This window comes from Mustelus asterias, chromosome 24 (genome assembly GCF_964213995.1).
Source record: "Mustelus asterias chromosome 24, sMusAst1.hap1.1, whole genome shotgun sequence".
Lineage (NCBI taxonomy): Eukaryota > Metazoa > Chordata > Chondrichthyes > Carcharhiniformes > Triakidae > Mustelus > Mustelus asterias.
In genome coordinates this window covers 33,366,587-33,393,737 of record NC_135824.1, presented here as the reverse complement: position 1 = coordinate 33,393,737, position 27,151 = coordinate 33,366,587, and the positions used below count along the sequence as shown (strand labels likewise).

Sequence of the window (27,151 nt, the reverse complement as noted above, 5' to 3'; positions counted from 1 at the left end):
ATCCAGAGGCCCACGGTAATGCTCTGGCTGATGGTGAGATTCAATTTTTAAAAAAATCTGGAATTAAAAGTCTAATGAAGACCATGAAACCATTGTCGATTGTTGTAATGGTTAATGGTTCATTAATGTCCTTTAGGGAAGTAAATCTGTCATCCTTACCTGGTCTGGCCTACAATGTGACTCCAAATCCACAGCAATGTGGTTGACTCTTAAATGCCCCGAGAGATGGGTAATAAATGGTGGTCCAGCCACCGACGCCCACATCCCAGGAATGAATTTTTCAAAAATCACTACTTGCCAATAATGCTCCTTAACTTGGCCAGATGATTTGGTTAGCAAAACCTAATCTGCTGGAATCCATAGCAATGGCTCCGAATCTCTGGCGCTTCCTCACACCGAACAATCCTCCAAGAACTTTGCATTCTCTAACTCTGACCTCTTGCACATTTCCACTTCCTGCACTCCACCAGTTGTGCCTTCAGCCATTCAGCCCTGGAATTCCCTCCCCAAACCTCTTTGGTTCTCCATTGCCTCGGCTCCTTTAGGATGCCGCTTAGAGCCTATCCGTTTGGCCAAGCTTTAGGACACCTGCCCTTTGACTCTGTGCTAACTGTTGCCAGATCAAGCCCTGTGGTTAACAGGTGCTATATAAATGCAAATTTTGGTTTTTTGCATGACACAACTTGGCTTTCGTCATCTCCTTATAAGACGGCAATAGCTATTGTATCAATAGAAATCATAGAAATCATAGAAACCCTACAGTGCAGAAGGAGGCCATTCGGCCCATCGAGTCTGCACCGACCACAATCCCACCCAGGCCCTACCCCCACATATTTACCCGCTAATCCCTCTAACCTACGCATCCCAGGACTCTAAGGGGCAATTTTTAACCTGGCCAATCAACCTAACCCGCACATCTTTGGCCTGTGGGAGGAAACCGGAGCACCCGGAGGAAACCCACGCAGACACGAGGAGAATGTGCAAACTCCACACAGACAGTGACCCGAGCCGGGAATCGAACCCGGGACCCTGGAGCTGTGAAGCAGCAGTGCTAACCACTGTGCTACCGTGCCGCCCCTGTAGATATGAGTCCCTGTAGATAGCTGAGACCATGAAGCAGACAGGTAGAGAACAATGCTGGTGTTAGCAGTCACTGCAATGTTTATCATAGACAGATCCTGCAGAGCCTGCGCAGCTACTCAATAACATAACTGTTTCTGCTACAACTGACCTGTGTCCCTGAACAGTTTATGCATTAATTTGTTCACCTTCACTACACTTAGACAGAAGCTTCCTGTGTCTGTTGACTCATGAGGCAGCATGTGTTTATACCCGTTTCCATAGCGAAGTATCTAGAACAGGTCCCAACTTGTACCCAGAGGCTACACAGCTTGAGGAGCACTGCTCCACATCAAATATGGCCGTCCAGAAAACTCTCCTACTCTTCCAGCCTACCTTAAACATTGGACGGTCTAGTGGTAATCCAGAGAGCTGGGGACACAGGTCCAAATCCCACCATGGCAGTTGGTGGAATTTAAATTCAATGAATAGAATCACAGAGTCTTAGAATACCTACAGTGCAGGAGAAGGTCATTCGGCCCATCGAACCTGCACCCAACGACAGTCCCACCCAGGCCTTATCCCTAATAGAAAATCTAGAATTGAAACCTTGGCCGGAATTTTCACGACAGCGGAATTCTTCCATCCCGCTGCAGTGAATGGAGATTTGGCTTGTCGCCAAATTCTCCGTCTTCGCTGCAGCGAGAGCGTGGCGTGAGCAAGCGGTAGGATTGAGCCCTTAGTCTCAGTAATATTGACCATGAAACTGTCATCAATTGTCATAAAATATTCTTTAGGGAAGGAAATCAGCCATCCTTACCTGGTCTGACCTACATGCAACTCCAGATCCACAGCAATAACTGCTCTCTGAAATGGCCCAGAACGCCACTCAGTTCAAGGGGAATTAGCGTTGGTCTTTTGGCTGAGATCAAGGGTCAGATCAAGCCCAAGATGGGGTCAATGCCTTTTCTTATCAGCTTATCTCGTTTGTCTCTCTTGTGGGGACCATGAATTGGATTCAATTTGAATTTGGTATTTGGAGCAAGCAGAGAGATGGATTAAGGGCTTGCCCTGTCCACTCTGAGCACTGGCTTTGTAACTTTAAGAATGGAATAAAGTATTTAAAAAAGAAATCGGGACAGGCAACAAATGCTGGCCCAGCCAGCGATGCCCACATCCCATGAAAGAATAAGAAGCATATTGGAGGGATGTACAGGTTGATACCAACCAATTTGTCCATGTTATGAGCACACCTTCCATGGCCATCAAGTGGTGGGGTTTGAACCCAGAGTTTCTGGCTCAGTGACCGGGACACTGGCCAGGATTTTCCAGTCCTGTCCACAGCGGGAATCATCGCAGGCGGGACAGAATATTTGGTGCATCGGCCAAAGGTTCATTCCCTTCAAGCCTGGTCACTATCCATTGAGCCATGAGACCTCCCTCTATAACGTCCTCTTCCTCAATTCTCGATTGTGGGGTGCGGGGAAGGGAGGGGTCAAAATTCCCAAAACTGGGTCAAAACTGACAAGCTGGGAAGCCTTTGAGACGTGAAATTGCATTAGTCTCGGTGAAAGGTTTGAACTCACAGGACTTGTCCTGAGAGCCTACATTCACTGCTTTGAATGTCATTTCATTTACCTTGGAGTTTACTTATAGAATAGTATCATAGAATCCTACAGTGCAGAAGGAGGCCATTTGGCCCATCTTCGACCACAATTCCACCCAGGCCCTATCCCCATAACCCAATGCATTTACCCTAGCTCGTCCCCCTGACACTAAGCACGGCCAATCTACCTAACCTGCACATCTTTGGACTGTGGGAGGAAACCGGAGCACCCGGAGGAAATCCATGCAGACACTGGGAGAATGTGCAAACTCCAGACAGACAGTGACCCAAGCCGGGAATCGAACCTGGGCTCTTGGCGCTCTGAGGCAGCTAACCACTGTGCCACCATCCCACATCAACTTCCTTCTGTCAGTTTTCACTGTTGCAAGGGAGAAGCCTATGTAGATACACCATGGAACTTAGATAAGGAGCAGGAGGAGAACTAGGCCAATAACTGAAGCACCTGGAAAGATGCCGACAGATGTAGGCGCACACTGTTCCACAGGGAAAAGGGGATGGTCACAGAGCTCCAGCATGAAGGCAGCAGAGTGGTTAGCACTGCTGTCTCATTGTGCCACGGACCTGGGTTAAATTCCGGCCTTGGGCGACTGTGTGGAGTCTGCATGGGTTTCCTCCGGGTGCTCCAGTTTCCTCCCACATACCAAAGATGTGTGGATTAGCTATAGTAAATGCAAGGGGTTATGGAGATAGGGCAGGGGAGTGGGTCTGGGTAAGATGCTCTGTCAGAGAGTCGGTGCAGCCTTGCTGGGCTGATATGTGAATTAGGTGGATTGGCCATGCTAAGTTGCCCCTTTGTGTCCCAAGGTATGTAGGTTAGATGGATTAGCCATGGTAAAACATATGGGTTTACGGGGATAGGGCGGGGGAGAGGTTCTGGGTAAGATATTCTATCAGAGAGTCGGCGCAGACCTGATGGGCTGAATGGTCTCTTTCTGCACTGTAGGGATTCTATGAAGGAGGTACATGGACAGGGGCAGAGTCAACCACATTGCTGTGGGTCTGGAGTCACATGTAGGCCAGATCAGGGGCAGGAGGCAACACATGCAGTTCTACCTGGCTGGTGGGAGGGGGGGGGGGGGGGGGGGGTGGGAGAACAAAGAGTGAAAAAGGGAAGAGGCCTTAAATTCCCACCGGCCCTTTTTCCATCTGCCCTCTGATAGCCCACCTGCAGCTGTCTGCAATCCAACAGCTGGAGAGCACTTGGCTGCATTTCTGTCAGGTGTTGAAGCATCAAGGAGAGTCTTTCCCTCATCGTATATGAAGCGGCAGACAGGGCGGGTCCGGGTCCGCACGCGCTCAGTGACGCTCCATCTGATTCTGCACATCAGTGGCCATTCTTTCCATGGAGGTGGATATCAGTGCAAGAGCCTGAGACACGGGGTACTGAGGTGAGGGATGGGTTCCACCTTTCTCCCTCCAAGGGTGCACACTGGGAAGATTGACAGAAGAACTCAGATTTCCCATTGCTACTTCAGAAGTGTCACTTTGAAAAATGACCCCCCCCCCCCCAAGAGTCAGCATTTATACCCAGTGTTATAGCGGAGTTAAAGGGCCTCAGCCAAGGCCATGCCAGCTCTGCTGTGTGCACAGGCCGGTTCTGATACAACACCGTGCACCCTCTTTCATTTAACAGCATCAGCTCGAGGTCAGAACTCTCTTTCCATTTATATCTTTCCCTGCACAATTCTGCCGGAGTTTCTCAGGGAAGCGAGTGGGGCTAAAAGAAAAGTTCATGACCAGTTTTCTATTGGTGAGACCCTCCTCCCTCTATGTCTGCTCATATATATTTCAAAACAAACTGTTGTATGTGAATTTCTTGGAGATGTACCAGGCCTGATAAGTCACCAATCAAGGTTTTTTTTCTGATTAATGCAGAAAGAGGAAAATCTTGCCCTTCGTAACCACTGCAAACTGTAACCACAAATTTCAAGGCTATTTCCAAAAGGGTCACATTCCAGTGAAGAGAAACTGAAGGAAAATCAGTAGAATAAATAAACAATCAGAAAAATTGGGAAGAATGCGATTCTACAGTTCATACCACAAGTACATTTCTGGTTATATGAAAGCTCCCAAGTGTATCTTCTAATTTTACAGAAATTAGTTCTAAAGGAAACTGACTTTCATTTCCTCTGTTTATTTAGTTCAACTTCACCATGTCCACATGATAGGAGTAAGTAAGAAGTTTGCTCCCAGGCCCTTTATAATGCTGTCATATAACGGGCTAGTCACTAGGAGGTACGAGTGTATTGTGTAGGAGAGTATTCCGCTCCCTCAGGAATACGGTCTGTATCTGCACGCTGGCTTCCCCCTGATTGCTCTGATCCACCATTTGGAGAACTCACAGGTTCGGGAGCCATAAATCAATGTCTTTTATCACACTGTCACACATCACTAAACATCCTTTGTTGCCCAAACTCTCTATTCCAACCTTCATTGGCCTTTCACTAGCTCAAATGTGTGCAGCACCCAAACATTAATAGCTAGTTACTTAAGCCAATGTTGCCTTAAAATTTTTTAAATACATTTTCATTTAAAACTTCTGTTTCTTTTAAGCATGTAGCTTGTAACTATTCCACTGGACTCACAACCCAGCAAAATCCTACATTTGTGAATGCAGTCTTGCTGTATTTGCCCTTTTTTCGATTCATTCTTGTGATGTGGGTAATGGGGCCAGCATTTATTGCCCATCCCTAATTGCCCTTGAGAAGGTGGTGGTGAGTCGCCTTCTTGAGCCGTTGTAGTCCATGTGCTGTAGGGAGGGAGTTCCAGGATTTTGACCCAGCGACAGTGAAGGAATGGCGATAAATTTCCAAGTCAGGATGGTGTGTGGCTTGGAAGGGAACTTGCAAGCAGCGGGGGTGTTCCCATGCATCTGCTGCGCATCTGCATCTGACAGCAGTCATGGGTTTGGAAGGTACAATCTAAGGAGCCTTGGTGAGTTCCTGAAGTGCATCTTGTAGACGGTACACACTGCTGTCACTGTGCATTGATGGTGGAGAGTAAGGATTTGTGAATGGGGTACCAATCAAAGGGGCCACTTTATCCTGGATGGTGTTGAGCTTTATGAGTGCTGTTGGAGCTATACTCATCCTGGCAAGGGGAGAATATTTAATCACACTCCTAACTTGTGCCTTGTAGATGGTGTACAGGCTTTGGGGAGTCAGGATGTGAGTTACTCACTGTAGGATTTCTTGCCTCTGACCTGCTCTTGTGGTCACCGTATTTATATGGTTAGTCCAGTTCAGTGTCTGGTCAATGGTAACCCCAGGATGTTGATAGTGGGGGATTCTGTGATGGTAATGCCTTTGAATGTTACTGCATACTTCACTGTATCACCGGTAATTATAAAGGTTATGAATATGAACTGATTCTGGATCTCTCAGTTACCCTTTGAAACTGTTTTTGACTTCAAAACTAGTGGCTGGAAGCAGATACTGTAGGCTATCTTTCTCTCTACTGTTCCATCAGGTCTCTTGCAGAGAGCCAGTCTAGAATTGATGGGCCAAATGGCCTCCTCTTAAGCTGTAACCATCCTATGACTCTCATATTAGTGTAGAAAACTAGATGGAAACATTGAATCATTGCCTGTATTACTAAGAGCATAATGTCACATCTGCCCAAATACCAATAAATATATTGAGATGAGGCAATGATGACAGAATCTTGCTATATGTCAAATGTTATACTTCCTGTCATTGTCAGTTCAAGAATGTTAGATGCAAACAACGTTATCATTGTTACACCAGGTGGACTGTCGATCTCAATTTAAAAGGAGAGTGCAGGCAAAAGTAATGGATCATTGTTATTGGTGCTGCTGCTGGATATTCAAGATGTTCCAGCTGCAGGATTCTTGCCTCCACAGCAGCTGTTTCCATTTGCCTCCCTCCACACCCTCCCTTCACTCGGGTTGGCAGTACATCTGTCGGGACACCCTGACACTCCAACGCAGCAGAATGGATCGAGCTGGGAAAAAGCCCAGATTCAGATTTTCCATTTCATTGTTTACAAATCTGCTGATGTCAATGAGGAGTTTCACACAAAACACTATTCTTCCTCAAAACTACAGCCCAACATTACAGCAGAGGACTGAAAGACAACAGTTAGACTTCCACATCTCTCCCTTTATAACACTTTCCAATTCCAATTCTCTTCCCATACATAGTGTCGCGCTAAGGCAGACTTTCGTCTGTTTCCATAGCTAGTAAATCCCAGAACAGGTCACGAGTCTGTTGCCAGGGTCTTACAGTTTGAGGGATGCCACTCCATATCAAGCATGGCTGACAATGGGTGGAATTGTACCGTCCTGTCCACGACAGGCAGCGTAGCAGGTGGGATTCAGACCTCGCTCTTGGGGCGAGTGTGGCCGGAAAATCCTGCCCCAGGAGAGTTTCCCACTCTTACTGCCAGCCATTGGCATGTTTGGAAGGATTTACAGGTTGATGCACTCAACCCGTTTGATTGCTATCAAGTGGTGGGGTTTGAACCCGGAGTTTCTGCCTCAGTGACCGGGACACTGGCCAGGACTTTCCAGTCCTGTCCACAGCGGGAATCATCGCAGGTGGGACAGAATATTTGGTGCATCAGCCAAAGGTTCATTGTTTCAATCCTGGTTATTATCCATTGTGTGGAAATTCCGGCGTTGGACTGGGGTAAACACAGTAAAAGTTTTAACAACACCAGGTTAAAGTCTCTGTGCCCTGTTTGAGAGCAGATTTCCACTCCATCTGACGAAGAAGCAGTGCTCCGAAAGCTAATGGCATTTGCTACCAAATAAACCTGTTGGACTTTAACCTGGTGTTGTTAAAAATCTTACTGTATTATCCATTGTGCCACGAGACCTTTCGCTATAACGCCCTCTTCCTCAATTCTCGATTGTGGGCTGCGGGGAACGGAGGAGTCAGTTAAATCCCCAAAACTGGCTCGAAACTGACAAGCTGGGAAGCCTTTGAGACGTGAAATTGCATTAGTCTCAGTGAAAGGTTTGAACTCACAGGACTTGTCCTGAGAGCTTACATTCACTGCTTTGAATGTCATTTCACTTAACTTGGAGTTTACTCATCTTCACATCAACTTCCACTCAACCTGTTTGACCGTGTTATGAACACACCTTCCTTGACCATCGAGTCCTGTTGTGGGACTGGAACCCGGAGCTTCTGGCTCAGAGGCAGGGATGCTACCCACTGCGCCACAAGACCGCCACACCGTGCTGTAGACTTGTCGAGTTGAATTGAATATATTTTCATTGAATTTGGAACATCAATTATAAAATACAAAGTGTGAAACTGTTTTAAAGGTTGTTTCCCAGAAGTGGAGAGTGAAACATACCTGGGAGGACAAGGCCCAGTACCGCAAGCTCGAACCATATGTGGAGGACGCTTGAAGGTGTCGCACAAACTGTCGTCCACACTTTCCTGCGTGTGTTTGTTACGACACACAACGATCGTTTCCTGTTTCCCTGATGGTGGAAATAAACATAGAATTATCGAAGGAATCAGCGTTGGCACACACATCACACAGCTAATTAACTGATATGGAGTGCTAAATAAGATAGGTTAGTGAATTACTCTTAGTACACAAGTAAAAACTTCCAGGAAATAAAGTATACAAAATATATCAGGAACATTGCTTATTATGTAATCCAATGCAAAGAAAATCTTTGCAAACACTTCTTAACACCTTGAACTCTTTGGGAAGGCGATAGCTGGAGCGGTATTATGGCAAGACTATTAATCCAGAAACTCAGCTAATATTCTGGGGACCCGGGTTCGAATCCTGCCACGGCAGCTGGTGGAATTTGAATTCAATTTTTTAAAAATCTGGAATTAAGAATCTACTGGTGACCATGAAACAATTGTCCATTGTCCGAAAAACCTACCCGGTTCATTAATGTCCTTTCGGGAAGGGAATCCTTACCTGGTCTGACCTACACCTGATTCCAGAGCCACAGCAATGTGGTTGACTCTCAACTGCCCCCCAAGGGCAACTAGGGATGGGCAAGAAGTGCTGCCCAGCCAGCAACACCCATGTCCCACGAATGAATAACAAAAAACTCTTTCAACAAGTTTGTATCAGCAAGATTCTTACATATTTAAAATAGACTACGGGGTGGAATTTTACCAAAAGATGGCAGAGTTCCGGTGAGAAAAAGAGTGTGTTTCTCTTCAGATCTTACTGCACTCTGCCACCAAAAAAACAGGTGGGCGTGTTTCAAGCCATCAAGCGGGGAGGCGGGAGCTCAACACGCTGGAAAAGCCCGGCTGCTCTGAAATCAGGGCGCCATATGTAAAGGGAAACCCGAGCAGAGCAAACAATTACCTCCTCCTCGCCCCAACCCACCACGGAGGTGTCAGGGGCTCCTCCCCTCCCCTCACGCCCTGATCGGAGCCGGCGTTCACCCTCCCCCCTCACTACACCACTATCGGAGTCGGAGCCGGCATTTCTCCCAACCACCACCCCCCTGCTCCACAATAGTCAGTGCCGACAACCCCCCGCCGCCCCTGAACATCCGTCCCCTTCCCCCCAACAATCAGTGCCAGCACATCTCTCCCCCTGAACATCAGAACCCTTCCCCCCAACAGTCAGAGCCAGCACACCCCTCCCCCCAAATATTGGACCCCTTCCCCCCCACCTACACAATCATCACCAGCTTCCCCAGCCCCCATGTCCACACCCAGCCACCACCATAGAACATAGAACATTACAGCGCAGTACAGGCCCCTCGGCCCTCGATGTTGCGCCGACCAGTGAAACCAATCTAAAGCCCATCTAACCTACACTATTCCAATATCATCCATATGTTTATCCAATAACCATTTGAATGCTCTTAATGTTGACGAGTCTACTACTGCTGCAGGCAGGGCATTCCACGCCCTTACTACTCTCGGAGTAAAGAACCTACCTCTAACATCTGTCCTATATCTATCACCCCTCAATTTAAAGCTATGTCCCCTAGTGTTAGCCATCACCATCCGAGGAAAAAGGCTCTCACTATCCACCCTATCTAATCCTCTGATCATCTTGTATGCCTCTATTAAGTCACCTCTTAACCTTCTTCTCTCTAACGAAAACAACCTCAAGCCCCTCAGCCTTTCCTCATACGATTTTCCCACCATACCAGGCAACATCCTGGTAAATCTCCTCTGCACCGTTTCCAACACTTCCACATCCTTCCTATAATGCGGCGACCAGAACTGTACGCAATACTCCAAGTGCGGCCGCACCAGAGTTTTGTACAGTTGCAACATGACCTCCTGGCTTCGAAACTCAATCCCTCTACCAATAGAAGCTAACACATCATACGCCTTCTTAACAATCCTATCAACCTGGGTGCCAACTTTCAGGGATGGACACATATACACACATATACAGATGAATCACCCACCCTCCTGCCAATGAGACATCCAATGAGGTCTGCTTCTGGCACAGGCAGGTACTGCCAGGTTGACGTGGGCATGGTGCCAACCTCAGTGCTAATATGTGCCAGGGGCTTGCCAGGGCTCTGCCCAGCCACGTCCCTATCACCCGAGGGCTATAGTGACCTTTGTGCCCCCGGAAAATCCCCACGATAGGTTCATGTCTGGGTGAACTTGTTGTAAACTGCCCATGGTGTCACGTTGGTGGGGTTTGAAAATACAGCAGGGGGTCAATAAAGGGCAGGGGGGGGGGTGGGGGGTTAATTTTAGTTCCATTAAAATGTATTTAAATCAGGTTCACACCTGTTATGGACTTGAATGGGATTGCGTTACCGGACGGGGTGGCAAACATCGGAGGTCACAATCTCATCAGTGAGATCTGTGACTTCTGGAACTTTGCCGAATCTTGAGACCTCGTTGCCATTCCCGTGGGCAGCGAGTGTGGGCTCAAGATCGCCCCCTATGAGTTGTTTCCTATTTTTCAACATCAGAAAATGGAGAATCAAAATCTCAAAATTGGATTAATATTACTCTGGGATTACACAACAGGATAAACTTGTAATAAGGTATGAACCGCAGGTCACAGACACTTTATCCAGCAAGTGACGGTTTGCTCCACAATGTTACTTTTCACAGTAATCTTTTCTCACATTTCTAAGAAAACAGATTTAAAAAGAAGTCATTAATTATTCATTTGTTGCTGCCACTGAGAGTGTCCCAGGGGGTGAAGGTATTTCAAAGGTGGTGTTACGTAGGGAGTCCCAGGATTTTGATCAAGTGATAATGAAGTACTATTTGTTTAAAGTTTTAAAGTTTATTTATTAGTGTCACAAGTAGGCTTACATTAACACTACAATGAAGTTACTGTGAAAATCCCCTAGTCGCCACACTCTGGTGCCTGTTCGGGTACACTGAGGGAGAATTTAGCATGGCCAACGCACCCAACCAGCACGTCTTTGGACTGTGGGAGGAAACCGGAGCACCCGGAGGAAACCCATGCAGACACGGGGATAACGTGCAAACTCCACACAGACAGTGACCCAAGCCGGGAATCGAACCCGGGTCCCTGGCGCTGTGAAGCCGCAGTGCTAACCACTGTGCTGCCCCCTGAGTTTTGTCCTAAGTTGGTGAGGAATTTGGTGGCTACACGTCATTGTGCTCAAATTACCACTTTAAGCAGCACTCCCCTCACATGGGCGGCACGGTAGCACAGTGGTTAGCACTGCTGCTTCACAGCTCCAGGGTCCCGGGTTCGATTCCCGGCTCGGGTCACTGTCTGTGTGGAGTTTGCACATTCTCCTCGTGTCTGCGTGGGTTTCCTCCGGGTGCTCCGGTTTCCTCCCACAGTCCAAAGATGTGCGGGTTAGGTTGATTGGCCAGGTTAAAAATTGCCCCTTAGAGTCCTGGGATGCGTAGGTTAGAGGGTAAATATGTGGGGTGGGATTGTGGTCGGTGCAGACTCGATGGGCCGAATGGCCTCCTTCTGCACTGTAGGGTTTCTATGATTTCTATGATTCTGATAGAAGGAATGTGGAGAGACAATATCAAAGGGTAGAATTGTAAAAGGAGTGTCGGTGACGAGGGACCTGGGTATATAAGTGAATGATTCATTGAAGGTGCCAGGACAGGTTGAGAGAATGGTTAATAAAGTACATGACAGACATCCTGGACTTTATCAATAGGAGCATTGACTACAAAATCAAGAAAGCTACCTTAAACTTGTACGAAATACTGGTTCATCCTCAACTGAAGTATCACATCCAATTCTGGAGAGCACGCTTAGGAAAGATGTGAAGTCATCGGAGAGAGTGTTTCAGCTAATGTAGAAAGAGTGACGAAATGGGGACTGTTCTCTTTGGAGGAGAGAAGGTTGACAGGACTTTTGGTAGAGGTAATCAAAATCATGAGGGTTCTGGACTGAGTGGATAGAGGGAAACTGTTCCCGTTGGTGGATAAGAGAGCACAAATTTAAGATAATTGGCAAAAGAAACAATGGCAACATGAGGAAAAATCTCTTCACACAGCGAGTGGCACGGGTCTGGATTGCATCGCTTGAGAGTGTGCTGGAGGCACATTCATTGAAGCTTTCCAAAGGGAATTGGATTCTTATTTGAAAAGGAAACATTTGTAGGGCTATGGGGGAAAAAAGGCAGGGGTGTGGCACATGTGAATTTCTCCTTCAGAAGGCCAGCATGTACATGATAGGCCAAATGGCCTCATTCTGTGCTGTAACCAGTTGATGATTCTATGAGAAGAAAAGTGGGTGGGACTAAGGTTCCTAGTCACTGCATTGTGACCATTCCTGCAAACCTATAGGTGTAGAGTTTGGCCTGCATTGGGATGCTTCCTGTAATCAAACACCTTGCTGACATTAATTTGGGTCTGCTAAAGTAATAGAAAGAAAAAATGATTGTGCAGTAGTGTTGTTTAGCTTAGTTTTGGGACCAACCAGAGTCAAGAAGCTCAACAGTGCAATCTTTGAAGTTATGAAAAGAATACCTCTTAAACATGAAGCTGAGCATGGGGTGAAACCTTCATATTCCCAATCAAATTGCTCTTCCATCTCATTGGCATCCCAATCATGGTAAATCACCTCTGATTCATACATTGCAGTCGCCCCATCACACGGTGCCAAGAAACAAGTTTGCTCAGCGGGTGGCTTATCCTCTTCACATTCCTCATCTGGCAGCTCCTCCACTGTTTGAGAAAATGAAAGCAGAACACGGCACTTGACTACTCGTACTTGTTTGCCAACTCCACATGAAGTACTGCATTGCGACCAGGGCTCAGGAATGAATCTGTGAAGAAGCAAGAAAATAAGCAACATTACTGTCCGTTTGCAATATTAAACTCTACAGCCCCTCCACCTCACCTCATACAGCCCTCACTGTTATTTATGTATAAACCAGACAACAACTTCTGTGGACGTGCGCAGTTAGACTTAGAAAAAAGAATTTGGTATCTGAGATACCGTCTCATCCAAAATCTGCATGGAAATGTGTGGTTTCCCATTGAATGGTGTGAAGTCTATGTTCTGATTTCATAAATAGGGACTAAGATTGCCACAGAAAGTTATGGTTTGTCCATTTCAGTCTCTTTTAATAACACGGCAAGTCCTAAAATGTGAAACAACTTCTTTGGCACGGAAAATTCGCTTTTACAATTGTGGAATCTCGCTCTTTCAGCTTTTAGTTATTCATAGAATCCCTACAGTGCAGTAGGAGGCCATTTGGCCCATCAAGCCTGCACCAACAACAATCCCACCCAGCTCCTATCCCTGCAACCCCATGTATTTACTCTGCTAATCCCCCTGACACTAAGGGGCAATTTATCATGGGACAACTCCCATGGGAGTTACGATGCGATGGATAGTTCAGTGCCAATTGCCTGTAATGGCCAATCAGCCATTGTTATTGTTAGAGATTCAAACTTTGTTTAAAGAAGAAAACATATTTTTCAAACATTTATCAAACTTGTGTCTTTTATCCTTCTCGGTTAATCCAGTCTTTCTTTCCCTCTCATTAATTTATTATTGAATTCACTTCTGGTTCAGATTCAATGCTACTCTTTAAGGGTTCATTAATCAGTTTGCTTAAGGAGACACAGTTTCTCGCTCTGGACTCACAGGATGCCTCTTGTCATTTTAGCTTTGAACTAGATTCAGACATGTTTGTAACTGTACAGTCCTGTTCCCCTGTACTGACCCCACTTCCACTGACAATATGCAGCACCACAGACTCATCACTGGATTGTTGGAACTACTGGAGTCATAGAAGTCACAGAATCCCTACAGTGCAAAAGGAGGCCATTCCGCCTATCGAGTCTGCACCGACCACAATCCCACACAGACACTATTCCCATAACCCCACATATTTACCCTGCTAATCCCCCTGACACGAGGGTCAATTTAACATGGCCAATCAACCTATCCCGCACACCTTTGGACTGTGGGAGGAAACCAGAGCACCTGGAGGAAGCCCACACAGACACGGGGAGAAAGTGCAAACTCCACATGGACAGTGGCCTGAGGCCGGAATTGAATCCGGGTCCTTGGTGCTGTGAGGCAGCAGTGCTAACCACTGTGCCACCGTGCTACCGAATTAAGCACAAAGCAAAATTTAATTTTGGGAAAGGGACCATCCAGCAGAATGAGGGTCACAACACATTTTCACTGCGTTCCACTACACTCCTTGCTGAGTAAAGTATCTTTCCTGCATTTGTTTGTACGCAGTTGTGCAACATTCTTTTTAAGGCCATCCATCAGGACTGGGACAATGGAATATGAAATGTAACTTCTGAAAGTTAAACACCATCATTGTTCTGTAATGTAAATGTTCACAATTTTGACTAATGGATTTGGATTAGCTCCGCTGTGTTTAAAAACAGACCACCAGAATTCTCAGGAATGCGTTCTTGTTACTTCTAAAGCTCAACTCTTATTAGCATCACTCAGTCTTATTCATTATGACTTTCCTTAAATCAGTCAATGGCTGTTCTTAATATTTAACTTACTTTGATGTATGGTGAAGTTTCACTGGCACATTAAAGCATATTCACCACAAGATCGCTAGATGATGGAATGGCTATGCTACTGAACTGCATGTCATTTCTACATTACAGACATGATTTCCCACGGGAGTTACGATGCGATGCATAGTTCCGTGCCAATTGCCTGGAATAACTATTGTTAGCAGACATTTAGAAAACATTTTCATACTTTAAAGATTGAAAGCAATGGGCCCAATTTTCCTCTATGAATCCTTACTTGCTGCACGGCAGGGACGGTGTACTGTTCGGACCTTGTATTGGGATTGGGGTGCGCAAATATGGGAGGCCTATTAGTGAAGTCTGGAGCAAGTCCTTGAAACTGGCTATGTTGTGACTGGCCTGAGAAATAATTGTCACAACACTGGGGCCAAATGGTAAGAACATGTTGAAAGGCATGCTTTACACTGAGAAGCAAAAAAGGTTGCCCAAACAATTGTCAATTCATATATTGGTTCAGCTCCCTAGCTATTAAACTATCCCTCCTGTTGTGAAGTTGTACGAACTAAGTAAGGGCATGATGGGAAAATTGGTCAACTATTTGTGACAATATAAAGAACGGCTGACCAAAGCTATTTCAAAACGCCAGACCCCTGTAAGAGTTAATAAGGCTGTATGAGTCAATAAAACAAGATAAGGTCAGGGAGGAAGGAGTCACCGACCTTCTTCTGGTTCATCAAAGGACAAGATAAGGGTATGAATAATGAGACAACGAGTTCTGGGAGGTCAGCAAGTTAAAACCTGATTAATGATACTGCTCACGATTCTATTACTAATTGAATTCCTGAATATGCTCTGGTCACGAAAACTGATAATGATTATGTATAAATACTGAACTGTTTCTCTGTAATTGCGGACTTGAGGAGGAATTAGCAAGTTGTAATAACTGCTCTCTGAACCCAAGTTTCAGCCAAAACTGCATGCAGTCTGTCGTAAATAAATAGTTGTATTGTCGGAACGAATTTTGTTCGAGTCTATCACAGTCAGGAAGCAGGAAAGTTTCCACTTCAACACCGTCTGAACTGAGACAGCTGTTTGCTACACTTGCACCTGCACAGACCTATTATAGGCCTTTGGTCCAGAAGATCATCTCAGCTAACTATCGAGAAAGAACAGCGCCCTGGATAGAGCACGCATGTGAACAAGAGAAGCAATCATGGGTGGAATTTTCCCATCTCACCCGCCACGGGAATCACAGCGGGTGGGGGCAGACCGCGCAAAGGTCCATTGACCTCGGGTGGGAATTTCCAACCTTGGGGCGAACGCGGGAGGCAAAGTCCGCCCCCGTGTGTTAATCAGATTGCAGAACCATTAGTGAGCAACGCAGAGTCTAAACCAGGAAGTGTCAGTTAGAATGTTCAATTCAATGTCAGACAAGGTATAGAAAGTGGAATTCAAGTCTACATAAATGTCCGCAGAGCCCATTTGACATTCTAATTACAAATGCACAAACTGGCTGCAGTCACTCTTTGAAATCTTCGACTGTGATGTCCACTAAAGGTCAGGGTAAATTTCTGCACATTTCGGAATGAAATTTCTAACGAAACAGTGAAGTTCTTTGCAGGATTTGAACAATGCATATTTCAGCTGAATACAGAACAATAAACAATATTGGAAGCTTGATGAGGAACAGCATTTCAGAAGCAGTACATCAAAACATGGCCAGAGTTTTCTGAGATCACCTGACTCAGAACCATCCCTCATCAATAAACATGTACTCGAAAGTAAAACTAAATGGATTGTCCGAAGTTCTCTATGTACCACATGAGAAAAAGCAGAAATGATGGACTGTGTTTTTCTGGCCCTGTGATGGTGGACTTGGAGGTGGGGGAATGGGAAAATGGTGGAAAACTGCATGAGGAAGCTTCTCGATGCATTCCTGCCATTAATGAAGTTTCCTATTGGCAGGCAGGGCGCCCAGATTGGCTGCCTGCACAATGAAAGAAACTGACTATAAGCCCAATTGGATCCAACTTTATGGATGTGCCAATATTTTGCCACTGGCAGTGTTTTTTAGAGTTTATTTATTAGTGTCACAAATAGGCTTACATTAACACTGCAATTAAGTTACTGTGAAAATCCCCTAGTCGCCACACTCCGGCACCTGTTCGGGTACACTGAGGGAGAATTTAGCATGGCCAATGCACCTAAACATTACGTCTTTCAGACTGGGAGGAAACCAGAGCACCCGGAGGAAACCCACGCAGACATGGGGAGAAACTCCGCACAGTGGCCCAAGCCAGGAATCGAACCCGGGTCCCCGACGCTGTGAAGCAGCAGTGTTAACCACTATGCCACTGGGAGACCACCAGCTGCCTTCAGAGGCTATTTCCTTAGAGGAGGTCAGCTGGGGCTGGGGGTTGGGAGGAGGGCATTAAGGAAGCACAAGCCTCAAAGGGGCATCTCCCAGCAGGAAATGTCACACTCCAGCCTGACCGATGCACCTGGAAACAGTTAGCCCTCTGCTTCGAGGGAGCCTGAAGCTTCTCCCTGGCAATGTTAACTTTAAATACACGCCTCTGAGGGTGCCTCCACATTGAGGAGTTACCAACCCATCTCAGTAGCTCTGATCTCTCCTGATGGAGTTGCCATGGCTCCAGAGCTGCTGCTTCTCTGATTGGGTCAACAACGTTGACAGCCAATCTGCCACTCTCAACAAGATGGTGAGCGTGGGGGGGGTGCCTCCAGAATGATTGTGCCCGATGGGCACATTGCCTGTAATTGCAGAGCGGGGCTCCCAATGGGGTCGCAAAACTTATGGGAGAATCCAACCTGAAGTTCAATCCTCAAAAGGTCAGTGTATAATTGTACAAATTGCAGACCACTAAAAACATACTGCGCAAGTGCATTGGTTACGACTCTCAACGCTGTCTCACTATTAAACAAATACTGCATTAAGCATGATGTGAAAATGAAAACCCGTGAACTCACGTTGGCTCCTCAGAAGCAGCTCTAGGTTCCTGCAGTTCCTGTGCTTGCTTAATCCAGGGTACTTTAGCTTCCACAGGAAGTTTTTCTGGAAATACCACGCATATGTCAAAACCAAGAGTCCCCAGACTCATGCAAAACAATAATTACATTGTACCATTCAATTAAGAATTCTTTCCTGTCGGTTTAATCGTATTAGTTCCCCAACTGAAGTCCTCAAAATGTTATTGTGCATTTTAAATTAATCCATGGAGCCATTCTCCAGGATAACAAGTTACTGCTCCCATGGGGTCAACTCTGCCTGTAGAATAAGGAGCTCCGAGACTCCTTTCTCCCCCCACTCTGAACTCTGTGAATGTTTTGACCAGTCATCTGGGCTCTCTATCAATCGTAACTTATTTCAATTATCCTAAAAGCAGTTCAGTAGGATAGCAGCGATATATTTTGAAATTCGTACAGGTGACACCGCAGGCTTTGCAAATACACTGCAGAATTTTCAAGCAAATACATAATACATCCGTAAGGAATTCCTGCTTTCCGTATATAATACAAATTCTGCCTTTTGATCAGAGAATTGTAAATGTCATTCCATCACTTAAAAAGGGAGGAAGAAACCAGGGAACTTTAGACTCGTCAGTTCAATATCAATAGTTGGGAAGTTACTGGAATCTAACGCTAAGAGACAGAGTAAGTAGCCTCACAACACCAGGTTAAAGTCCAACAGGTTTATTTGGTAGCACGAGATTTTGGAGCACCGCTCCTTCATCATTGCACTCACCTGATGAAGGAGCGGCACTCTGAAAGCTCGGGCTACCAAATAAACCTGTTGGACTTTAACCTGGTGTTGTGAGGCTACTTACTGTGCCTATCCCAGTCCAACGCTGGCAACTCCACATCACGGTAAGAGAAGCACTTGGACAGTTATCAGTTAATCAGAGGATCAGAAGGGATTTCTGAAGGGTAGGACAATTCTGAGGAAGTCCCGAGGAGATGAACAGGAGAGGACCGAATGAAGTTAGAACAGAAGGTGATGGACACACTCAGCAGGTTAGGGAGCGTCCATGGAGAGAGAAACAGAGTTAATATTTCAGTTGGAAGAACCTTCATCAGAACTCAAGTTCTGGATGGTTACCACCTGGCGAATGTTGAGGCAACACAAAAGCAATTGGGAAGTGAATGAAAGGAGAGGAGAGGTAATGTTTGGTGGCACCGACACGCTGATAGAAGCTGGCTGGATATTTACAGATGATGTTGCTGCATATGGGGCGACACGGTGACACAGTGGTGAGCACTGCTGCCTCACAGCGCCAGGGACCCAGGTTCAATTCCCAGCTCGGGTCACCGTCTGTGCGGAGTCTGCACGTTCGCCCCGTGTCTGCGTGGGTTTCCTCCAAGTGCTCCGGTTTCCTCCCACAGTCCGAAAGACGAGCTGGTTCGGTGCACTGGCTGTGCTAAATTCTCCCTCCGTTTTTTTTTATTCATTCGTGGTACGTGGGCGTCGCTGGCTGGCCAGCATTTATTACCCATCTCTAGTTGCCCGAGGGCAGTTGAGAGTCAACCACATTACTGTGGCTCTGGAGTCACATGTAGGCCAGACCAGGTAAGGATGGCAGATTTCCTTCCCGAAAGGCCATGAGTTAAGTGTACCTGAATAAGTGCCGGAGTGTGGTGACTAGGGGACTAGGTGACACAGTAACTTCATTGCAATGTTAATGTAAGCCTATTTGTGACACTAATAAATAAACTTAGCTTAAACGGGATAATGTGTGGAATTTTGTGGCCGTTCCTGCCAGCGGGATCTTCCAGTCCCACTGGCAGTGACCCCATACCACGGGTTCCCAGATGGCAGAGGGTGACCCACGGAAACACAATTGACAGCGGTGGGAGCAAAAGATTCCACCGTTAGCCAATGGCTGGCCACCTCTGCCATCGCAAAACACGCCACGGGGTGCGGGAGGTGAAAATCCCAGCCTACACTTCTTAGCAACCTCGGCTACTGGCTCCATAAAATATGACATACCTAACATGGAACAACAAGCTTTAACTGACAAAGCCATTAGATCTTTAGAACTGTACCGAAGTTTATTTTATTTAACCATTCCTCTCATTTAGCAGATTGTGGAGGAATAGATTTGCCATGCAGAGAGCAACTGAGGCATTTTGTTATAAAATTACCTTTTGTTTTATAACATGGAATTAGCACAGTGCACTCCTCCTTGATGTGCGGTTTGAGCTGAGAGTTACATCCACCTGTATGTTGCCCTCGGTAGTCTATGCATAGCACAACTCTGTACCGCAGTCCTCGTCCACATGTTACTGTGCACTGTAAGGAAACACACAAATTCTTAACAGCTTCTTGTTCAAAAGGAGTATTTATCAGTTGTTAAAACAATCTAATTAATGACACTCTTGTTCTCTTTCATTTACATTGCAATAATATTTTAGTATAGATGTTTTTTTCATATGTTATAATCAGCCATGAAGCAATTTAAGTTATCACATTCTGTTCTCTCTCCTGCAGCCCAAAGGGAAACTTGAACAAGCTATCACAACAATTTGCAATTTGTATTTTATGAGGAGGCATCTGAAGTCAGGAGAAAGAATTTCAAACCACTTGTGAAGATTTTAAAAACTAAATTTAAACATTAATTTTTAAAAAATGAAACTTAGATGCAAGATTACATTTATACAGTTAACAGTACTTCAACAAACATATACAAAATGGGGAGGTTGTGGCTCGTGGTATTGTCACTGGGCTAGTAATTCAAAGACCCAGGGTAATGCTCTGGGCATGGCTGATGGGGAAATTTGAACTAAATAAAAATCTGGAATTAAAAGTCTAATGATGACCATGAAACCATTGCTGTAAAAAAACAACTGGTTCACTAATGTCCTTTCGGGAAGGAAATCTGCTGTCCTTACCTGATCTGGCCGATATGTGACTCCAGACCCACAGCAATGTGGTTGACTCTTAAATGTCCTCAGGGATGGGCAATAAATTCTGGCCCAGCCAGGGACGCCCACATCCCAAGAATAAATAAAATTTCCCAAAACAATTTCTGCTTAATTAACTCAGAGATATACTTCCTTTTTAGGCAAATGGTCTTCATAGATTTCCAGTTTTTGTTTTACCACATATTCACTGTTGCTCTAGGGAAAGTCTTACACAAGCTTTTCTCCCAGTACTGGGACCAAAACATGCCTCCAGAATCTCACTGATACAAAGGACGGAATTTTCCCATCCTGCCTGCTACGGAAATCGCAGTGGGTGGGGTGGACCATGCAAAGGTCCACTGACCTCAGGCGGGAATTTCCAGTCTTGGGGCAAGCACTGCTGGAAAATCCCACCCAAAAACTTCTCACTGAGGATGGTGCCAGCTGTTTGTTTACAGGTCTATTTGAAGCATATACTGCTTCAGGATCTCATAACCACACTACCATACAGTCTTCCATCTCCCGTTAACTGGGATTTTTCTCTTTCATCTTTAACCCTCCTTTAGATGTTCCTTTTCTCAGAATTTACACATCCTTCATTGTAATTTTTATAGCCAATCCTTTTGGGTAAACATAAACTTAATATTTTGCTTTATTGCATTTACGGTCTCCTCCAACTCTCCATCTTCCTTTCGAAACACTATAGTTAACTTCAAGCCACTTTCCTTATCTTCGTAATGCAAATTTCCACACACGTTGCTCACTATTCCCATCTTAGCCCTGCTGAATTTCCATTTCAAAACATTTGATTTCACACCTAACTCTGTTTTGATGTTTGTAATCTTCCAATCTGTCTTCAGTCGAATTAATTAGGTCACACACACATCCACCCACGTGCGCACACACACGCACACGTGCACACACACGCACACACAGTACAGTTTATTTATTAGTGTCACAAGTAGGCTTACATTAACACTGCAATGAAGTTACTGTGAAAATCCCCTAGTCGCCACACTCTGGCACCTGTTCGGGTACACTGAGGGAGAATTTAGCCTGGCCAATGCACCTAACCAGCATGTCTTTCAGACTGTGGGAGGAAACCGGAGCACCCGGTGGAAACCCAAGCAGACACGGGGAGAACGTGCGGACTCCGTGCAGACAGTGACCCAAGCCGGGAATCGAACCTGGGTCCCTGGCGCTGTGAGGCAGCAATGCTAACCACTGCGCCACCGTGCCGCCCAGTATACCACAATAATATTGGGAAAACATTATAAAATGTGATATTTCGGCCACACATTTCTTACAGCATTCTCATCAAAACGGTGAAGAATTAGTTTTCGTCTTCCAAAATAGCAGCTCAGATTTTAGCATTGGAGAGCTCTAACACTGGCAGAGTGAGGTTTTGCTGGCATATAATCTGAGCTCTTAACAGATTTAATTTACACAGGGATAACCGATTAACCAACAAAATTATATAATAAAGAGCTTAAAAAATATATATATATTTCTTACTGGTGACCATTCCATGGCAATCCATTTTGGGCAGTCAAAAAGGTTGCAGTTTTGAATTACTGCAGGTTTAAAAGCGTACATGCACTTCCACTCCTCCACTGGAATAATTTCACCGTACATGTTCTCTTCAACGCAAGGAACACTTCGAGTTTGTATTCCACCTCCACAGAAAACCGAACATGCAGTCCAAGGGTTGCTTTCCCAACTGGTAAAACAAGACAGAACATAAACATCATTAGATTAAAGTTGCGTGCGTTAAAAGATCTTCTCTGATACGCCTCATTGGGAGAGAAATCCTGGAGTACAATCTCTGATCTTTCTGATGATCACTGCCAATCTGGGGGAGCCTGAACGCAGAACACTTTGCAACGTTACAGGAGATTCATTAAGGAAATGCATTTACTGATACTTCAAGGTATGAGCTTCACAGTGAAAATACTTGTAAATCTACCAACTCATAAAAAGTTGTTTTGTTATTTACATAACCAACAAGGCAGATAAACCAGCAGGAGTTTATTTGGGGGAAAATCACTATATACAAGACTGAGATAAGAATGCTTCCAAACTCCACAACTCCCACTGCCAAAATCCTCCTGTGCTCAATTCACATGCATTGCTATGATTGACTTGATGGGTCATTTAGAAACTAGAAGCAGAAACATAGCAACTAGAAGCAGGAGTTGGCCATTTGGCCCTTCGAGCCTGCTCTGCCATTCATTTTGATCATTGCTGATCATCAAATTCAATACCCTGATCCCCCCTATCCTCCTTATCCTTTGATCTCTTTAGCCCAAGAGCTATATCTAATTTCTTCTTGAAATCAGACAACATTTTGGCCTCAACTACTTTCTATGGTATTGAATTCCACACAATTCACCACTCTCTGGATGAAGAAATTTCTCCTCATCTCAGTTCTAAAAAGTTTACGCCTTATCCTCAAACTGGACTCCCCCACTATTTGATTTGATTTATTATTGTCACATGTATTGGGATCCAGTAAAAAATATTGTGTCTTGTACACTATACAGACAAAGCATACTGTTCATGGAGTACAAAAGGGAGAAGGAAAGAATAGGGTGCAGAATACATTGTTGCAGTTACAGGTAGGGTGAAGAGAAAGATCAGCTTAATATATGACAGGACCATTTGAAAGTCTGGGGTGGGATTCTCCCAAAAAAATTCTAAGTGTCAAATTCATGTAAAAACTGGAGTAAATCCCACTGGTTTTTTTCAGCAGGATTTTCAAAATGAATCTCCCACACTCTGTGCACTGCAGAGTGCCCTGGCGTGAATACCATTAAAATCAGTGGGTAGGGCCTATACCTGCTGGACAGCACAACGCTGAGCGGGCCACTGCGCATGTGTCAATCTGTCAGCGCTGCATTGCTGCCCCAACGATCCCCCCACCACCCAATCGCTGGCTCCTCCAACATGTCCGGGACAGCCTCACACCACCCTCCACACCCTCCCCCCCTCCGGCCCACCTCAATTTACCCCCCCCACCCGGCAGTCCTGATCTCTCCAAAGTTGCTGCTGTGGAGGAGCTGGGCAAAACTGATTGTCTTAAAAAGTAAGCAGGATGCTTTGCAGGATCCAATTTCTGACTTTTAGTTCAAAAGGGAACAGAACGAAGGATTTGGAGAACGAGGATTTGTCCGCGTATTCCCTGCTGATGATAATGCGATCTGGAAAATCCAGGTAAAGTAAAACGAGTGTTGAAGGACACCAAGTTTTGATCTGGCATGGCAAGGGGAGAAGGGCGACACGGTGACACAGTGGTTAGCATTGTTGCCTCATAGCATCAGGGACCAGGTTCAATTCCGGCCTCAGGTCACTGTGTGGGGTTTGCATGTTCTCCCCGTTTCCTCCAGGTGCTCCGGTTTCCTCCTGCAGTCCAAAAGATGTGCAGAATGGATGGATTGGCCATGCGAGATTGTGCCTTAGTGTCCGAAGATGTGTAGGTTAGGGGGATTGGTGGGGTCAATGTGTGGGATTATGGGGCCTGGACAGGATGCTCTGCCAGAGAGTCGATGTAGACATGATGGGCTGAATGGCCTCCTTCACTGTAGGGATTCTATTCCATGAAGCTTTGCTGAAGAGTTGGGAGTGACTTTGCAAGTGCTTTGCCAGAAATGTGGCATTGAGTAAGATTGTTTTGTAAGGCATATTTCAGTAGTGTTAGTTAACACAAAATATACCTTTCTGTTTAGGTTGATTTATCGAGTTGCTTGTTTATTAATGTTCGATTTATGCTGATTTTAGTTTGTTCCAGTAGATGTTTTAAAAAATGAAATCCTGTCCATTGGTTTCTTTCTGTTGGCACTGTAGGGATTTCTTTAAAAATATTATCAGCCTCTAACAGTCTCGAATACAAAAGCAAGATAACATCGAGTGCTTTCGATTTGAAATATATTCATAAAATACTCGGGTGGCCAGGCAGCGTGTGTGGAGAGAGGAACGGAGTTAATGTTTTAGGCTGATCGCCCTTCATCAAACTTGGGAAGTGTGACACGTCAAACAGCATGCTCAGAGGCAGGGGATGGGAATAAAGGAAAGGAAGATCTATGATTGGGTGGAAAAGCAAAGATGATTGTGACAGATAAAAGGAGATGGTGATGGAACAAGTAAAGGAACAGAAGGTGGGCCGAGAGGAGTGTGATTGGCAATTACATAATCACCGCCATTTTCTGAAAGATCAGAGGCATCGGCTGTGATCTGAAATTGTTGAAATTAATGTGGCACTCAAAAAGATGCAAAGTTCCTGATTAAATGATGAGGTACTGTTCCTCAAGCTTCCATTGAGTTTCATTGGAACACTGAAGGAGACAGAGATGGGATAGAACGATCGGGCCGAACTGTATCAAAGCTCGGGGGGCGCACTTGCGGGCTGAATGGAGGCGTGCAGCAAAGCAATCCCCCTCTAGGCATTTGGTTTTCCCAAGTTAGGGACGACTGCAACACGACAGCGAACACATCCTGGAAGGAGTACCTGGGGCCCTGGATGGTGGGAAGGAAAGTCCATTTATGGCTAAGAATGAACCAAATGAACCGAACCTCAAGTGTCAGTAACTATAATAATTAAGGAGAAGCATTTAATCTGATCAAAATAGATTTCTGTTTCATTATTTATAAGTGTATGTCTTCTAACCTCTATCAGGTTAAATGCTTCTATCAGAATTACAGTACGAGGCCGAAAGTAGCATATATTTACAATGTATTCTCTGATGGGATGTGGACTTCTCTGACAAGACCAGCATTTGTTGCCCAATTATAATAGCCCTTGAACTGCGTGGCTTGCTGTGGGTCTGGAGTCACATTGTCGGCCAGACTGGGTAAGGATGGCAGATTTCCTTCCCTAAAGGACATTCGTGAACCAGATGGGATTTTAATGAACCAGATGGATTTTTATGACAATCGATGATAGTTTCATGGTCGCCATTACTGAGACTAGCTTTACATTCCAGATTCAATCAATAGAATTTAAATTCTGCTGGCTGCCACAGTGGGACTTGAACCTGTGTCCCCCAGAGCACTGGCCTGAGACTCCAGATGATTAGTCCAGTCACATGACCGGTACGCCACCATCAATGATGTAACAGATCTTACTTATTTACAATTGATTTCTACCTATGGAGCATAGTACAAAACTAGCAAGGAATTATTGGGGATATCTGAAATATCCCTAACTTGTGATAATGAGGGTGAATGCCAACAGCCATACTAGTCTGAAAACGCCCAACCTCATCTGATCTCGGAAGCTAAGCAGGCTAAGCAGGCTGAGGTCTGGTTAGTACTTGGATGGGAGACCGCCTGGGAGTACCAGGTGCAGTAGGCTTGGTGGCACGGTGGCACAGTGGTTAGCACTGCTGCCTCACAACGCTAGCGACCCAGGTTCGATTCCCAGCTTGGGTAACTGTCTGTGCGGAGTTTGCACATTCTCCCCGTGTCTGTGTGGGTTTCCTCCGGGTGCTCTGGTTTCCTCCCAGTCCAAAGATGTGCGGGTTAGGTGGACTGGCCATGCTAAATTGCCCCTTAGCGTCAGGGGGACAAGCTAGGGTAAATGCATGGTGTTATGGGGGGAATAGAGTTTGGTTGGGATTGTGATTAGTGTAGACTCGATGGGCCAAATGGCCTCCTTCTGCACTATAGGAATCTTTGACTCTAATATTGGTTAAAGCAATCAGATAAATGGGTAACAGAGCAGCTGCCTCAGTAACCAGATGGTTTGAGTTTCAGCTGCAGAACTGCTGCCACTTGAATGTGTCAGCCACTGTGGGGCATGTTTCTGGTTAGTTTTCTGTTTGGACACTACTTGGGATGCCAAGGAACATCTGGAATCAGAACTTCACAGTCAGGGAAAACTAACATAATCATATCCGTCTGTAAGCCAATCATAGTGATACTGATAGCAGTGCTTATAAAACCTGTGTTCCAGATTGCCGTGTCCCACTTGCTATCGTTAACAAATAGCCTTTTGAGAGCAGAGAAGTTAGATTTCTCTTTAAAGAAAGTGATTCTTCGCTTCACACATAATGGTTCCAAAATTGTGGACTGAAATTCCTCCATCTGATGGCTGCAAAATCCTCCTCACCACCAACAAACTAATTACTGGTCAATGAAGATATTGCTGTTTGTACGACCTCACTGTACCAATTGGTTGCCATGTTTTTTACATTATAACAGGGACTACACTTCAAAAAGATCACTTCATTAGCTGTAAAACACTCTGGAATATCCGGAGGTCAAAAGCCTTTATTTCTTCTGAGCAAGCTTAGAGTACGCTCACTTATAAATGAACAGAGACCACACTTGCATTGAGAAATATCCAAACCCATTTGCGCCAAATTCCTGTCTGCAAAATAAGCAGGTTAACACCTTAGTTTTAATAGCTGAGGAAATAATCTGATCCAAGAAATCATGCAATCGGTATTATAAAATTGCTCAAGGTAATTTTCAGAGGATATGCGGCATGCTTTTTATTAGAAAGCCTTTTTTCGATGTCACTAATTCTTTCCCACTTAGAATTCTATGGATTATGGACCTTTAACTTGCATCTTTTAGGCAATATAGAACAATTGTTTCCTTTGTACATTGAATCCACTGATACACTTATTTGCACAAACTAGCGGAT

The 27,151-nt window shown here is 45.3% G+C and overlaps 1 protein-coding gene and 1 pseudogene across 1 annotated transcript in view; one reads left to right on the top strand and one right to left on the bottom strand.

Annotated features, from left to right (window-relative positions):
- adamtsl3 (ADAMTS-like 3) overlaps positions 1-27,151 on the bottom strand; it is a 605,457-nt gene that overhangs the window by 124,103 nt on the left and 454,203 nt on the right. Inside the window, exons 13-17 of the mRNA XM_078241545.1 lie at positions 22,021-22,225; positions 19,747-19,894; positions 17,575-17,659; positions 12,598-12,896; positions 8,012-8,141 (exon numbers count right to left, since the gene is read on the bottom strand). Of these exons, the coding sequence (XP_078097671.1) occupies positions 8,012-8,141; positions 12,598-12,896; positions 17,575-17,659; positions 19,747-19,894; positions 22,021-22,225 (867 nt within the window). The remainder of the gene's footprint in view (positions 1-8,011; positions 8,142-12,597; positions 12,897-17,574; positions 17,660-19,746; positions 19,895-22,020; positions 22,226-27,151) is intronic.
- Positions 25,728-25,855, top strand: LOC144511520 (5S ribosomal RNA; annotated as a pseudogene).